The sequence below is a fragment of the Leucoraja erinacea genome, chromosome 26 (assembly GCF_028641065.1).
Source record: "Leucoraja erinacea ecotype New England chromosome 26, Leri_hhj_1, whole genome shotgun sequence".
Classification (NCBI taxonomy): Eukaryota; Metazoa; Chordata; class Chondrichthyes; order Rajiformes; family Rajidae; genus Leucoraja; species Leucoraja erinaceus.
In genome coordinates, this window is record NC_073402.1 from 15,122,313 (window position 1) to 15,139,329 (window position 17,017).

Genomic DNA, 17,017 nt, shown 5'->3' on the forward strand with positions numbered 1-17,017 from the left:
TGGTTATGATTAATTCCAGGTTCCTGAACTCAGTTGGGCTTGGTCATGTGTATTAGTCTATCAAACGTTACACCGGCAATATTGGGGCTGGATATTCTAGATAAAGGTGCTTCAATGATGAATCTGCTCTTGGCTTCCCAAAATCTGGACATTTAGGATGCAGTCATGGATAAAGGTAAATGGTGTTTATTTAAATATGTATATCTCAGAATAATTCTCACATCTTTAATTCAAGCCACAACAGTTCAAATTAGGTGTACTGTGTAAACAAACTATACATGAGAAGCAATGCCAAATGCTTCTAAGGTTGTTCATTGAAATGTGGCTTATAATATCAAAAAAATTGTAAATTAAACCAGTAGCAAGATAATTAATTCAGATCAGTAAAACTGAATGCTTTACATGTGGACTTTTAATAATCAAATACATTTTGGATCATATTCAGGGTTTAGGAAGAATGGTAATTTATCTTAGGTTATTTTCTCCAGCGTCCAAGCAATGCACCGGTTACAGCACCTCCAGCCCCGACTGCTGCATTAGCAATGAATGACAGTCCTGCTGCTCCTATAAAGGAAAGGGAAAAACAAATAAGAATAAACTGCAAACAAACTGAGACACCCTGAAATTATTAACAATCAACACCTTATTTCTGAGCAGCATAGGTACAATGCCACCTGGTGCTCACTCAAGAAGGCAGCATCTATCATTAAGGATCCCCACCATCCAAACCATGCCTGGGCAGGTGGTACAGAAGCCTGAAGTCACACATCACCAGGTGCAGGAACAGCTTCTTTCCTACATCTCTGCCCACTGGATTTGTTCGATTATCCTCTACCTACCTTTGCCTGCCTCCATAGCTGCTGCATTAATTTCCCCCTCCCCCTCCCCCTCCCGTGTAGCACATTTAAATCTCCATTCTAGGATATTGGGGGCCTACAGTTTAGGTGCAGGATTCCCATAAAGTTAGTTTGCAATTAACTCAACTTTGCTGAGGCTCTATAAGGCACAGGTCAGGCTGTATTGAGAGAAGTTTTGGGCCTCACATCCGAGGAAGGATGTGTTGGTCTTGGAGAGGGTCCAGTGGAAGTTTAGGAGAATGATCCAAGGAATGATTGGGTTAACAGATGAGTGTTTGATGGTATTGGGCCTGTACTCACTCGCTCGCTGGAGTTTAGAAGGATGTGGGGGAAGGATTGAAACTTACTGAATAGTGAAAGGTCAGGTTAGAGTGGATGTGGAGAGGATGCTTCTACTGGTGGGAGAGTCTAGGACCATAGCCCTAATATATTTTAAAGTGGAATTTGACAGATCCTTGATTAGTACAGGTGTCATGGATAAGGGGAGGTGAAGGCAGGTGAATAAGGTTGAGAGGGAAAGACAAATCAGCCATGATTAAATGGCAGAGTAGATTTGATGGGCCAAATGGCCTAGTTCTGCTCCTATAACTTATTAACTTCTTTCTTTTTCATTTACAGAAAGGCCAAAACAGATTATATTTGCACACTGTTGAAATTAAAAAGTAGCACAATTATATTATTTGCACAAGATACGTTTAGGTTTAGTTTATTGTCGCGTATAAGAGGTACAATGTAAAGCTTTTGTTGAAAACATTTTTGTAACTGTTGAGCATTTAATGGAAAAAGTTATTCTACATCAATTTTCAGCACAAAGGATTTAAGCAAGGAAGATTGAAAAATGCTCATTTCTTTTCATTGGACCTTACCAGCTGATTGAAGAAGAGCCACCATGCTTCCAGCTGCAACACCTCCTCCATTGGCAACAGCTGTGGCACCCATCATCTTTGCAGCGACAGAACCGGCTGCTATCCCAGAGGCGGTGAAGCCCGTTGCCCCTAAAACTACAGGGGCTGCAGCAATGAAAGTGGCTAGAGGAAGAAACATGCCATTTGATCAGAGTACATTAAAACAGGAGCTGAACACCAACCAAGAACACATGGGCATTTAGGCGGTACAGTCTATGCAATTTAATGATGGGCCAGGTAACACTCCACACAACATGCACTATTCACTGTGTAGGAAGGAACTGCTGGTTTACACCGAAGATTGACACAAAATGCTGGAGTAACTCAGCGGGATAGGCAGCATCTCTGGAGAGTAGGAATGGGTGACGTTTCGGGTCGAGACCCTTCTTCACTACTCACGTCTACTATGGGCGATTTGTCTCAACACTACGTTTTAGTGATCACTTCGGTACCAAATCAAAGGGGCTGCGCTATGGGCACGTTGTGGCTGGCATAAAGCTGAAGGGGCACATACACAGCACATTTAATCTCTCATCTTAGTATCTTACAGGACTTCCTCCCTCGACTCAGCAAAGCCTTTAATGAAACCTGTTCAAATAAGTAGCAAGAAACTGTGCAGTACAGACACTGAGGAGAAAGGGTAATATCTCTCTAAACAGCAGTCAGAAAAAGAAAATACTGAATTAGGGTATCAGTGTCATAAAATTCTATGCTCTGACTGTTCAGCTCACCCAAACCAATGTATCCACTTGCACTAATCTCATTTAGTCTCAGGTATACAAAAATGGTGGATAAACTCAGCGGGTGAGACAGCATCTATGGAGCGAAAGAACAGGGGACGTTTCAGGTCAAGACCCTTCTTCAGACTCATGTGGGGGTGGGGGTAGAAGAAAGGAAGATGCGGAGACAGTAGGCTGTGGGAGAGCTGGGGAAGGGGAGGGGAAGGAGGGAGAAAGCAAGGACTACCTGAAATTGGAGATGTCAATTTTCATACCGCTGGGGTGTAAACTTTCAAGTTAAATATGAGGTGCTGCTCCTCCAAATTGTGATGGGAATCTGGCCATGGAGGAGGCCCAGGACGGAATAGTCAGATTTGGAATGGGAGGGGGAGTTGGAGTGCTGAGCCTCCGGGAGATCGGGTTAGTTTAATCTTATTTAGTATCATTTTATTTTCCCACACATATTGTGTGGAAGTTAAAAGATTTAAACTTTACAAAATGGATTCAGCTAAAACTAAGATAAGCTCTTCACCTTCTCCTATTAAATTGCAAAGCCAGCAAAAAGCAGTAACCCTTGTTCTCAGTACACTAACAAGGCTAAGAAAATAATATAACATAAGCGAGATAACAAGTACAGCTTCGTGACTGTCTCCTCTATAATATAAACATTTAGAGGAGGTTCAGGCTCTTAGCACTAACCCTTGCTCTATAAGATTACAAGACTAAGTGGGACCTGTTGGGTCAGTGGGAGGGGGGAGGGGGCTTTCTGGAGCACTAGTATGGGTGTTGTGGGCTGAAGGGACTGGTTTCCAGAGTACTAGTATGGACATTGTGGACTAAATGGATTCTTGGGCTGGCAGTATAGTATATTTTATATTAAATGTATCTTAGATAATCTTGTATTGAAAATAAGTTATATCTTAAAAAGTCTGATTAGGCAATGGGCCCCTCAGGCCATTTGGTCACAGGTCATTTGCTCTTTCTCAATGTCGCATTCGTGTAAAGTGTTGTAATGACATGGCCCAGTATTTATGACTGTTTATGTACGTCCAAGACCACAAGGCTGGAATAATAATGGATTCTGTATTAAGTTTGCTACGTAATTACACATATGTTGAGATAAGAGGTGATACATTTGAGCATGTTGTATCTTTTATTTTGGTATATATTAGCAATGTTAAGCGATATATTAGCGGGGATTGATGGTCAGTGCGGCCTTGGTGGGTCAAAGGGCCTTTTTCCGCGATGTAAAGGGCCTGTCCCACTTGGGCGTAATTTGCGTGACGTGTAAATGATGTTGCATCGTGCGTCGTGACGCGTAAATGATGTCGCATAAATGACACGCAAATAACGCCCAAGTGGGACAGGCCCTTTACTCTAAACTAAACGAACTATCCCTTCATGTAATCCCATCCCCACTTTCCCCGTCCCCTCCACAGTCCCAAATCAGACCCAAGAACAAGTTCTTTCCTGGGCTTCCACTCAGTCAGAGGCCTCTGGTCATTCAGTAATCTAGAGCTGCCAAATATTCCTGCTGATCCTGAGCTGCAGGAAGAAGAGAGCATCGTCCGACAGAGGGCAAGACGTTTTTGTTCTGAGCAACCATGGTCACTGAACGGTGAAAATATAGAAGCAGTTCAGTAATGGTAAAGGATTCCACCCATTCCCCAGAACCTCAGAAATAAGAGGATCTATGTGCAGTTGTGGCTGGAACTACTCTACGAGTGTCAGATGGTCCAGGCCAATGAATAGGCCAACCCTAACCGCTCCCACAATGTTTACTCATTGATTCCACTCACCAGCACCAGCACCCACTAGAAGAACTTCCTTAAGAACCATGTCACTGTGAAGAGAAAAATAACCAATTTAAAATAAATCTTGCCTTGAAGTTGCGTTTACATACTTTGGAGAACGGTTTAAAGGTAACGTTTTTTTCCCCATGAGATACACCATGTAAAAGGGCTTTAGGCCCATGCCGACCATCTATGCCCATTCACAGAAGTTCTACGTTATCCCGCTTACGTTGCCCCACTGTTGTCATTTATCATGCAAGGTAATTGTATACTATAACATGTGCTCTTCAACAAACAATAATGTGGTCACAAACACATAATTTCTTATAATGTCAAAGATAGATACAAAATGCTGGAGTAACTTTGGGACAGGCAGCATCTCTGGAGAGAAGGAATTGGTGACATTTTGGGTCAAGACCCTTCTTCAGATAATGTTATTGAATAAGGAGTATGTATATTCATCTGGACGACAAGATCTACTCCCTCTCCTGGCACTCTTTGATTCATAGCAAAGAGAATAATTTATATGGACTTGAGGGAAGTTTGGTTGAATTTCTTATTTGAGAGATGTCAGGTTCAGCATTGAATCACCAGTACCCACACTGAGTTCTCAGAATGGATTCAAAGCTCAAGTGTGACTTGAATGTACAAGCCCGATTCACAGGTCCCTATCGTGACTAACACATCAGGAAACTAAACCTCTCTTTGTTCCTGCGGCTACTCAAAAATTAATCTTGTAAACCACATAGTCATTTTTTCCCCCCATTTTCACCTTCACTGCAACATTGGCAAAAAAAGTTTGTTTTGTAACCAAGTGCAAAAGAATGCCAGGTGAGTAGAAGCAGAGAAGGCCATGTCGTTTAGTTGGAACTAGGAAAGAGAAGAGTACGTTCTCATTATCTAGAAAGGTGGGAAATATTAAAATAATTTGATATTATTATTAAACACAGAAATGCTCGAAAAACTCAATAGTTCAGTTAGTGTTTCAGAAGATGGACTAATTTATGTCTCCCCCTCTTCCCTCACCACTCACTTTCTCTCTTCCCAACCCCTCTCTCTAACTCAAGTCTTTCTCTCTCTCTCTCTTGATGATCATGCGTTATTACAGGTGTACAACCTTTTATCCGAAAGCCTTGGGACCAGACACTTTTCGTAATTCGGAAATTTTCGGCTTTCGGATTGGAAGATTTTTAGCGTAGATTTTAACTGCTGGCGCAGTGGTAGAGTGCTCGGCTCATATCCGCAAGGTCGCGAATTTGCGCCTCGATCCCGGCAGTTACTCGATCGCGAGTTTGAGTCTTCAATGTAGTTTTTTCTTGCAGGATAGGAGAGAATAGGGAGAGTTAGGATGGGATCATTCTCTGCGAGATAATCTTAGTGCGGGAGACAAGTATAGGAGAGGTGTACTGACTGTGTGGGCAGAACTTTGGAAGTGATTGCCCACCATTCTCAAAAGCCGCTGTGTCTCCCTGTCCCTCGAACTACAGACGAATCCGCTCCCCGATGGGCCGCTACGGCAACAAGTGGCAGTTCGCCCACAGCCCGAGCTGCTCCACTCCAAGAACAAGACGTACCTTGCACACCATCAGCTTCTGCCCCTACGGTGAGCGTGTTCCTCTGGAGTTGCAGCGGGGCTGGAGTTGCTGATCTGGGATCTCCGTGCTTGCAGTGGGCCTGGGGGTCGGTGTCCCGATGAGGGGGCGCAGCTCGGGCTGTGGGCGAACTGCCACGTGTCGTCGTAGCGGCCCATTGGGGAGCGGCTTCTGGTGGTCCTGACATCTTCGGCCACCCCCCTGTACAGGAGCTGAGACTGGGAACTGTACTGCCCTTGCAGGTGAGCAGGAGAGTGGGGTTGTTTGCAGTTGCAGAGCGAGGGGGCAAGGGCGGTACAGTTCACAGTCTCAGCTCCTGTCCAGGGGGGTGGCTGGCGATTTCAGTACCAACCGCAACCCGTTCCCCGATAGGCCGCTACAGCGACAAGTGGCAGTTCGCCCACAGCCCGAGCTGCGCCCCCTCATCCGCAACCCGGGTTCCTCTGGTTGGAACGGGGCTGGGCTAGAGTTGCTGCTGGCTGTGAGTCTCCGGGATCTCCGTGCTTGCAGTCGGTGTCCCGTTGGTCCTGACGTCTCCGACCACCCCCTGGCCAGGAGCTGAGACTGTGAACTGTACCACCCTTGCCCCCTCCCTCTGCAACTGCAAACAACCCCACTCTCCTGCTCACCTGCAAGGGCGGTACAGTTCCCAGTCTCAGTTCCTGTACAGGGGGGTGGCCGGAGACATCACAGCCCGAGCTGCGCCCCCTCATCTGCAACCCCAAGAACAAGACGTACCTTGCACACCATCAGCTTCTGTCCCTATGGGAAGCATGTTCCTCTGGAGTTGGAACGGGGCTGGGCTGCTGCTGGCTGTGGGTCTCTGGGATCTCCATGCTTGCAGTGGGCCTGGGGGTCCGTGTCCCGTTGGTCCTGACGTCTCCGGTGACTGGCACTGACCTGCTGGCTGGCATCGCCGACGTGAAGACAGTGCAAAGCCCCCGCGCCGGTGCAATGGGCGGGGAACTGGAGAGGGGAGGGAAGGGGTCACACACATGGCCGGGAAGCAGAGGGGTGTAGGTGGGGTGAAACTGAAGGGTGCGACAATTTGCTGCTGCCTGCCCGTTAAAACGTTCCCACGCAAGACTCACGATACACTGTGTATCGTGAGTCTACTGTGGGAATTTTTTAACTCAGCGGGCAGGCAGCAGCAGATTGTCAATTATTAACCCTCCCGCGCAATATACCCTCACCTCTTTTAGGAATGGGGATTTAGTTCCCCTTTCTTCAAGGACTGACAGGAGGTTCCGCTGTCACCTCTGCGGGCTGCCCTCAGTGAACGTCTTCAAGGACCTTTCTTCAAGGACTGAAAAAATGTCCGCTATTTGGAGCTTTTCGTTATTTGGAACTTCGGATAAAAGGTTGTGCACCTGTATTATAATCATAATCAACCTTTATTGTCATCTTGCAAAGCAACAGTTGTACAGTGTAAAATAAGAAGACGTTTCCCAGAGCATCGCACATGAAACTTAAAACATTTCACACATAATAACAGTAAAAACAATCCAGTCCCTGATGAAACAGTATAAATAGTTAAAAGCAGATAAAACAGCAACATTAAAATACAGTAAAACCAATCATTAAAATGTTCAGGGCAGCTGATTTGCGTGGCCAGTGCCAGAGTTATTAAAATGTCAGTGCAAAGCCGCAGAATCAGGTGACTGAGTACAGAGTGACTGTTTAGCAGCCTCACAGCCTGTGGCAGGAAGCTGTTTAGCAGTCTGGTAGTCCGGGCTTTGATGCTACGGTATCTCTTGCCTGATGGCAGGAGATCCAGGTGTGTGTGGAGGGGGTGCAGTATGTCCTTAGCTATTCTCAGAGCTTTTTTCAGACAGTGGCTCTGGAACAGTTCTTGTATCGAGGGTAGGGAGACGCCAATGATCCTCTCTGCTCCCCTCACTACCCTCTGCAGAGCCTTCCTGTCTGAGCAGTTGCAGTTGGAGTACCACGTGTTTATGCAGTACGCGAGTGCAGACTCCACCGTGCCCCTGTAAAAAGTCCTGAGGATGTTGGTGGGGAGTGAGGCCTGTTTGAGTTTCCTAAGGAAGTGCAGTCGCTGATGGGCCCGTTTGACAATCTCAGTGTTGTTCCTGGACCAGGAGAGACTGTCTGTAATTTGCATTCCAAGGAACTTTATGCTCTCCACTCCCTCCACTGTGGTGCCACTGATGTTGATGGGTGTGTGTTTTGGCTGCGCCCTCCTGAAGTCGACAATCATCTCCTTTGTTTTGTCGATATTTAATGCTAAATTGTTGTTGCCGCACCAGTCCACTAGTTGTTTTACTTCCTCCCTGTACATTGATTCGTCATCTCCGCTGATGAGTCCCACCACTGTTGTGTCATCCGCAAATATTATGATCTTATTGTCCCTGAATCTGGCAGCACAGTCATGTGTGAGCAGGTACAGGTACAGTCAAATGCTTTGTTGTACATACAACCCTGTAGAATCATATGGCAGACCTCACATAGTACAGGCAGCATCTCTGGAGAGAAGGAATGGCTGATGTTTCGGGGCGAGGCCCTTCTTCAGACGCATAATTAAAGCTGCCTTGTTTATCGATGTTCTGCATGGCAGTGTGAAGGTAAATTGGGCACTTTGAACAACTTTGTAAATATTTAACTAATCGGACTGAACAATTGTGTAAACGTTAATCCGATTGCAAAGAAAGGTTAAATTGGTATAAGTACTTTTCATTCAAGAATAAAAAGAAAATTATAGAGGGAAAGAGAAATTAGATTGAGGGACAGAAAAAACTTATAAAACAATGTAATTTAAAATAATGTGTTTGAAGAACTTCTAATAAACAGGATTTTGACTCCCTGCAGTAAAGATTGAACCTTAGTGTCAGAGTGGATGTTTATTAGCGATGAACACTTTGTAATGAAAGTACTGTTTGAAAAGGACTGTACTGAAATTATTCAGAACGTTTGGTATCTACTTAAGGCGTAGTCTCGCCGCCGTCTCACTGCCGACAGTGGCGTTAGTCTCCCCGCCCTGGTACGCGCTACTTTGCGGGGCTGCTGGAAACGTGGGGGAGACCAAGATTCCAAATGTGACGGTTTGGACTTAATACTGTGCCTGCCCTCCGTCTGCTATCATTTCTCCTCAACGTCATAAAGTAACCAAACTATTATGTTGCCAAGATTGTTTTTCCATCTTCTTTTCCCAAAATAAGTTATTTTCTTCATGAATTTCATTTTTAGTTTAGTTTATCTACTCTCACTTGGTGGAGATAGCTTGTTATACGGTCATATGTAGTAATCAAGAATCTATCTATGTCTACCTTAAAAATTCCTCCTCATTTTCTTTGCTGAAGGAATTTTGACTTGACCTCCACAGCCTCTGCGCGAAATTCCAATTCAACTGATTGCTCAAACCCTCTGATTAATCCAATTCCTCCTCATTTTTGTTTGCTGAAGGAAATCACTTTACAGGCTATGACCTCTTGTCTTACAGCTAGCTACTCTGGTACACTAGTGGAAACATTTCTCTCCTCACTAACAGTAAAGTGTTTTGTCACCCGAGCCCATCCGATTTCGTCCTCCATAGCAAGCAAGATAGGCTACTCTTGCGAAATGCAATTGGGGTGACGTGTAGTACGCTAACTGGAGGGGATCCGTCCTGGGCATTTTTAATGCCCGCATACCCTATTTTAGCAAAAATGAGCGCTACCTGTGGGAGTCGGGGTAAGTGAGAGACATGTACCCAACTTCGCAGTGTAAGCAATGAAGGTTGCGAAGCGAGGGGGACTACAGCAGCTAAAGTGTGGTAAACATTGAAGATTTGGGATAAATTTGTCACTGCATTTCATCAAGCAAGGCATTATTTGTGTTTTTGTCAAGGTATCTAAAAATTCTCAGACTCTGGCTAATTTTTCTTTTTTTTCATTTTGTATGTAAAAACCCACGAGAACCATGGGCGCGATAAAATAAATCATTTTATCACTTTTTTTAGATGCCAAAGGAATCAAGTCACAAATAATGAACAGTGCAGTTGAGTTGATTTTGTGTTGTTAACCCTTCAGCTCTCACCGACCACCGACTCGCACTTTTAATTGACATTGCGCTTATCCCGAATAATTTTTGTGTGTGACATAGGGTTTTTAGAAGATCATAATTCTGTGGTAAGTTCATAATCGCTGTAATAGAACCTCATGGACATCGGTGACCAGCATCAGACATCCGTTTTGAGTGTCTTTCATCACACGCATAACACCCTAGACGACATAGCGAGACCATCGGGCTCTCCATGGATTGTTGTCGGGTCTAGGAGGCGGCGCAGACGGAGAAGAGAGAGGAAGCAGAAGCGAGGCCGTACGTCCGGTGTATTGCTCAGGCTAAGAAAATAACCACATAAGCCACCTCTACCGAGCCTGTATCTCTCCAATGCCAGATCCCTGGTTCATAAAAATGACCTATAATATGTATGCTGTGTAATTATCACCGATATAACACACCCCCGGGATACCATGCTAGCATGCAAGTAGCAGGATATTTCTGATCCAATAATGAACTTTATTTCAGACTAGAGGGCGGTACATTAAATAAGAACTGGTGCAACATTGTAAATAGAAACATTGTAAACCTCCCCTCGAGTACAAAGATGCCGGCTTCACACAAGTTAGGCTACTCCTGCGAAATGCAATGGGCTGACGTGTAGTACGCTATGGAGGGGATCCTGGGCATTTTTCCACGCCCATTTTAGCAACCTGAGGCCCTGATCCCCCGACTCGCGTGTAATCAATGCCCCGGGCCCCACACTCATAAATCTCCCTTCTTGTCCCCTGGTAATTGTCCCCATTTATTTTTAATGGCTCCAAACAGTGTTTGAGTTGATTTTGTAGTAACCGCCCCCGACTCGCAGGGTAATTGACATTGCGGGGAACACTTTTTGTGTGTGATATAGGGTTAGATTCATCCCTGTTGCCCTTGGAATAAAATGTTTATAAACCCACACATGAAATTATATCCCGTATATAATCCCGGGCACACCACATATTCTGATCCCTCTGAACTTTATTTCAGACCGGGCCATTAAATAAGAAACATTGTAAATAAGAAACATTGTAAACCTCCCCACAACTTCACACACACTAGGCCTTATCCCCGGGCTGCCCCGGGCCCCACACTCTCTCGCTGCCCCGGGCCCCACACTCCCTCTCCTCGGGCCGCGCACTCCTTCTCCCCGGACCGTACACTCCCTCTCCCCGGCCCGCGCACTCCTTCTCCCCGGGTCCCACACTCCTTCTCCCCGGGCCACACACTCCCTCTCCCGGGCCCCACACTCCCTCTCCCGGGCCCCACACTCCCTCTCCCCGCTGCCCCGGGGCCGCACACTCCCTCTCCCCTGGCCCCACACTCCCTCTCCCGCTGCCCCGGGCCGCACACTCCCTCTCCCCGCTGCGGATCCAATCTTTGGCCGGAAGCAAGATGGCGGAGCAAGATGGCGGAAGAAGATGGCGGAGGCAGGTTGCTAAAATGAGTCATAAAATCGCCCATGAATCCGCCCATGAGCGTACTACACGTTTGCGTGAGAGTAACCCATCTTGCTTCGCTATAAGATCTTTGATTGTCACGGCTGGGTATATTCCACCCGACGCCAATGTAAACACGGCGCTCTCTCTCCTGCTGAACACCATTAACTAACAGCAGCGGGCCCACCCCGAAGGTGTTCACATAATTGCAGGGGACTTTAATAAGGCCAACTTGAAGACTGTACTGCCGAAATTTTATCAACATGTCAAGTGTTCTACTAGAGGGGAGAACACGCTGGATTATGTCTACACCAATATCAAGCATGCGTATAGAGTCATTCCCCTCCCCCAACTCGGCCAGTCAGATCATCTCTCCCTCCTGCTCTCCCCAGCCTACACCCCCCTCAGACGCAGTGACAGGCCCACCATAAAGTCTGTTACAACCTGGCCTGAAAATGCACTCTCCAAACTACAGGACTGCTTTACACAGACAAACTGGGACATATTCGAACACCAGGATCTGGAAACATTCACAGGAATGGTACTGGACTATATCAAGTTCTGCATCGGAAACGTGACTGTGGACAAAAACATCCGGGTTTTCCCAAACCAGAAACCCTGGATGTCCAGCCAGGTCCGCACACTACTCAGAGCCCACGATGCTGCCTTCAGGTCAGGTGACAGAGCTCTGTACAGGGCTGCTCGAGCCGATCTGAAAAGTGGAATTAAAAAAGCCAAGGCGGACCATAAGAGGAGCATAGAGTCCCACCTGTCCAGCAATAATACACGGGAGGTATGGCGGGGCATACAAGACATCGCAAACTACAGAGGCTGTGCCACGACGACAGAAGACCTGAGTGCGTCGCTGGCAGAGAAGCTAAATTGCTTCTTTTCCCGCTTTGAAACATCACAACAGCAGCACTCATCTGCTACAGTCCTGCTCCCACCCTCACCTGGCTCCTGTACTACTCCACTCACTGCAAGGGAGCACGATGTCGGACGGGTGCTCCTGGCAGTGAACCCCAAGAAGGCTGCCGGCCCAGATGGAGTACCTGGTAAGGTGCTCAAAGCGTGTGCCCACCAGCTCACCGTCATCTTCACCAGAATCTTCAACCTCTCCCTGGACCAGGCAGTTATCCCGTCCTGCCTAAAATCAGCCACAATCGTCCCAGTGCCGAAGAAGTCTCCCATCACCAGCCTTAATGACTACCGTCCTGTGGCCCTCACTCCGGTAATCACGAAGTGCTTCGAGAGATTGGTCCTCCAGCACATCAAGGACTATCTCCCTCCAGACTTCGACCCCCACCAATTCGCCTATCGCACAAACAGATCCACAGAAGACGCCATCACCGTAGCTCTCCACTCTGTGCTGAGCCACCTGGAGCAGGGGCAGAGCTACGTCCGGATGCTCTTTGTGGATTACAGCTCAGCTTTCAATACTATCATTCCGGACATTCTCATCGACAAACTGGTCACTCTCGGCCTCCCCACTCTCACATGTGCCTGGATAAAGGACTTCCTCACCAACCGGCCCCAGACTGTGAGACTCGGCCCCCACCTCTCCTCCACTCGCATGTTGAGTACCGGCTCCCCACAGGGCTGTGTGCTAAGCCCCCTCCTATACTGTCTCTACACCCATGACTGTAGTCCGGCCCATAACAACAACCGCATCGTCAAGTTTGCTGACGACACTACAGTAGTCGGACTCATCTCAAGGGGAGACGAGGCAGCCTACAGAGAGGAAGTCCTGAAGTTGACAGCTGGGTGCTCAGAAAACAACCTGGCTCTTAACACCAAGAAAACAAAAGAGCTCATTGTCGACTTCAGGAGGCACAGCACCGACTTAGCCCCCCTACACATCAACGGCGAGTGTGTGGAGAGGGTCTACACCTTCCGGTTTCTCGGCGTCATCTCCGCTGACATCTCCTGGACAGACAACATCACAGCGGTTATCAAGAAAACTCAGCAGCGGCTGCACTTCTCGAGGGTCCTCAGGAAGCACAACCTGGACTCCAACTTGCTGCTGACCTTCTACCGCTCGTCCATTGAGAGCCTGCTGACATACTGCATTACAGCATGGTATGGCAGCTGCACCATGGCAGACAGGGAGAGGCTTCAGAGGGTAGTTAGGGCAGCACAGAAGATCATTGGCTGCCCTCTCCCCTCTCTGACGGACATTTACACCTCCCACTGCCTCAGCAGGGCGAAGAACATCATCAAGGACAGCTCCCATCCTGCATTTGGCCTGTTCGACCTGCTGCCCTCAGGGAGGCGCTATAGGTGCATCAGAACAAGGACAAACAGATTCAAGAACAGTTGCTTTCCAAAAGCCATAACCTCCCTGAACTCACACATGTATTGACTTCACAGCCAAGCCCCCGGACTTCCATCTATCCACCTACTGTAATTTGTACTATAACTGTACCCATACTGTATATAGGAATCCTATATATTCACTCTATTCATCCATTTTGTCTTTTTATAGATATGTATATAGCACCGCAGAACTGTCAGATTCAGATTCAGATTCAATGTTAATTGTCATTGTCAGTGTACAGTACAGAGACAACGAAATGCATTGTGCACCTTACCCCCCCCCTTTGTTTTGTTTTTGATTAATTACATGTCTGCACTGAGTAGGAGCTGCTTTTAATCTCATTGTACATGTGTGTAGTGACAATAAAATGGCATTCATTCATTCATTTGTAATCCATTTGGAGTAGCGTAGCAACAGTACGGGTCATGGGTCGTGACTCGACTGCCGTGAAACCAAAGATCTTTGGTGAAACCTCCCTATAATTTTGCGAAACTGGCAGCGGACTCGGGAATTCCACATCAGCCCTGCTTTCCCCCGGAGTGCCTTGTCTACAAAATCCTTCCTTCCTTCCTTCCTTCCTTCCTCCCTCCCTTCCTTCCTTCCTTCCTCCCTGCAAACTTGCTCAGATATTCAAGTTGAATTTCCCTTGTCAATGTCTGACCGTAACGGTTGACAACCCCCACCCTGCTCCCAATCCCTTTACTGCCCCGAGTGAATGTAAACACAAAATGCTGGAGTAACTCAGCGGGACGGGCAGCATCTCTGATGTTTCGGGTCTAGACCCTTCTTCAGACCCACCTATTCCTTCTCTCCAGAGACGCTGCGTGTCCCGCTGAGTTACTCCAGCTTTTGGCGTCTATCCTCGGTTTAAACCAGCATCTGCAGTTCCTTCATACACTAGTAAAAATGAATGATCGATTAAAAAAAAACAGGGTATTTATCAGTAAGCTGTTAGTAAAACCTCCACCTTAATTGCATCAATCTTATTTTTAAAATGTCTACATCACCTGCCGTGGTTGCTCCGTTTGTTTATGTTGTCTTTTGCCGACAGATTCTCTCATTCACTGAATAGCGCAATATACGTAGCAAGCCAATGGTACACTTCCGGGTCCGAAGGTTAGTAGTCATTATCAAAGATCTGCTATAGGATCTTTGGTCATTATTCGAGAATTATTCAAGATATCTGTGTTTGACTCTTATTAAAGTTCTGTTTATTCAGTAAATACTTTAAATTATTTTCTTCAGTTTCATTTCCTCTGAACTCATGTGACATCAGCGTTGCATTCAGTTATAGGGAGGTTTCACGGCAGTCGGATCACGACCAAAGACCTTAGAGCGACTCTTAAGATCTTTGGTCACGACCCATGACCCGTACTGTTGCTACACTACTCCAAATGGATTACACGCGATGAACTACAGGTAGGCACTTACCATTGTTTCCAGCGTAGCGGCCCCGTTAAAACCCGCTGAAATTGTCAATTTTTGCGCTGTAAAGAATTATGGAAATCGGGATAAGCGTGTGAGACATTTATTTTAACCTACTTCAGAATTCCAAAAGTGAGGAGAAATGACGGTAGATAGAAACAAGAGCTGAAGGGACAACAACAGCCAGAGTGCTTGGCGAACATTGGCCGTTTGCTCACTGTATTTCATCAACAGTAAGGCATTATTTGTGTTTTTTCTTGATTCCTTTGTATCTAAAAATTCTCAGAAGTGATAAATCTGGCTGTGATTTTTTTAAATCGCCCATGGTTCTCGTGGGTGTTTACGTACAAAATGAAAACGCATCTGAAGAAAAATTTATAGCCAGATTTATCACTTCTGAGAATTTTTAGATACCAAAGGAATCAAGAAAAACCACAAATAATGCCTTACTTGATGAAATGCAGTGAGCAAACGCGATAATTCCCAATATTTTCAATGTTTACCAAGCACTTTAGCTGCTGTAGTCCCTTCAGTTCTCGCTTCTCTATACCTTCATTTCGCTTCACGTTTGGAATTCTAAAGTTGGGTACATGTCTCTCACTTACCCCGACTCCCACAATTTTTTTCAGCGCAAAAATTCAACATTTTGGCGGTTTTTAACAAAGATCCTAGAGGAGCAAGATAGACCACTCCTCGAAAAACGCGTAGTATGACGTGTGTGATCGTCGACGCCATTTTTCGAGGCATTTATTGGGCTTCCCCCACACTGTCATGGCGTCCTTATCTAAATTCCATCTCACTGCTCTGCTATCAAGTATTCTAATCGTAAATCTAAACGACCCAACCTGTCATTCTTTAGGTTCCCCAATAAAAAAGAAAGGTGAGAAAATATTTTTATTATTTTCAGTCGATATTCTGTCGTGAAAATGTTATTTTCTGTTCTCCCATCAACGGCCATTGGGAAACTGGGTTTGTCGGTACATTAGAAAGTTATTAGACTTATTTTTAATAGTTTTTTACTCACCACAATAATAAAGACAATTTTAGCACTTCTGTACGTTTTTGGTTTTGTTTTGTAAGGGATTAGTCTGCACAATATGGCCCGCGGACACATCATGTCCAGTGACCAGGAGATGTTTCGAGCTCAGATTCAAGTCCGAGAATGGGCGGCTGTTACCCATTATATTCCTCGAACATAGGGACATAGCAAACAACACTCACATACATACAAGACATCACAAGCAAAGATCACAAGCCCGCTGTGAAGAAGGGTGCAATCAAATATTATATAACTCTGCTCTATCATCTTTGGGTGCAATGGTGGGTCGGGGGGTTCGGTGGCGGCGGCCGCAATCAAAGATACTAGTGGAGCTCTGCTCTAAAATCTTTGGTAGGAATGGGACGGCTGCGCGTTATAATGTGCTATCGTTCCACTCTCCCTCTCCCCCTTGTCCCTGTCCCCCTTGTCCCTGTCCCCCTTCTCCCCCCTCCCCCTTCTCCCTGTCCCCCCTTTCCCCTTCCCCCTCCCTCCCCCTTCTCCCCCTTCTCCCTCTCCCTCCCCCCTTCTCCCTCTCTCTCTCTCGATCTCTCTCTCCCCTCCTCTCGATCTCTCGCTCCCCTCTCTTCTCTCGATCTCTCTCTCTCTCTCTCCCCCCCCTCTCTTCGCGATCTCCCTCCCTTCCCTCTCTCCCTCCCTTCCCTCTCTCCCTCCCTTACCTCTTCGTGAGAGTTGGCAGCTCTGCTATGCCTTGGGTCCAAAAGAGGATAGATAGAAAATACTTAATGGTCTTTGTAAGAAGATTTTAATAAGCTCATCTACATTTAAGGTAAATTGACATATTAGAGGCAAAACGCATTTTCAATATACAGGTCTCTCCACACAACTGAAAACAATTGCATTTAAGTGATATATCATCCATTGTTCAGGCAAGTAGC

The 17,017-nt window shown here is 46.3% G+C and overlaps 1 protein-coding gene across 4 annotated transcripts; it reads right to left on the reverse strand.

Annotated features, from left to right (window-relative positions):
• Positions 1 to 394: 394 nt before the first annotated feature.
• On the reverse strand, positions 395 to 14,921 carry LOC129709681 (interferon alpha-inducible protein 27-like protein 2A). Of its 4 annotated transcripts, none has more exons than XM_055656195.1 (5): positions 14,665 to 14,921; positions 7,060 to 7,236; positions 4,281 to 4,324; positions 1,724 to 1,885; positions 395 to 564 (listed from the first exon to the last, which is right to left on the reverse strand). In XM_055656195.1, the coding sequence occupies exons 3-5, from the start codon at positions 4,318 to 4,320 to the stop codon at positions 476 to 478; spliced, it is 291 nt and encodes a 96-aa protein (XP_055512170.1). In that variant the 5' UTR covers positions 4,321 to 4,324; positions 7,060 to 7,236; positions 14,665 to 14,921; the 3' UTR covers positions 395 to 475. The 4 variants fall into 4 exon arrangements, with proteins under 4 accessions (XP_055512170.1, XP_055512171.1, XP_055512169.1 ...); XM_055656196.1 differs by lacking the exon at positions 7,060 to 7,236 and adding an exon at positions 14,456 to 14,545; XM_055656194.1 differs by lacking the exon at positions 7,060 to 7,236 and having other exon boundaries at positions 14,665 to 14,916.
• Between the last annotated feature and the right edge of the window lie 2,096 nt (positions 14,922 to 17,017).

What these genes read in the sequence shown, in the direction of transcription:
- LOC129709681 (XM_055656195.1), bottom strand. Translation starts at nt 4,320, where the DNA reads ATGGTTCTTAAGGAAGTTCTTCTAGTGGGTGCTGGTGCTG. An exon ending in TCTAGTGGGTGCTGGTGCTG is followed by an intron (nt 1,886 to 4,280) that starts GTGAGTGGAATC and finishes TTCTTCCTCTAG; the next exon opens with CCACTTTCATTGCTGCAGCC. An exon ending in GGCTCTTCTTCAATCAGCTG is followed by an intron (nt 565 to 1,723) that starts GTAAGGTCCAAT and finishes TTTCCTTTATAG; the next exon opens with GAGCAGCAGGACTGTCATTC.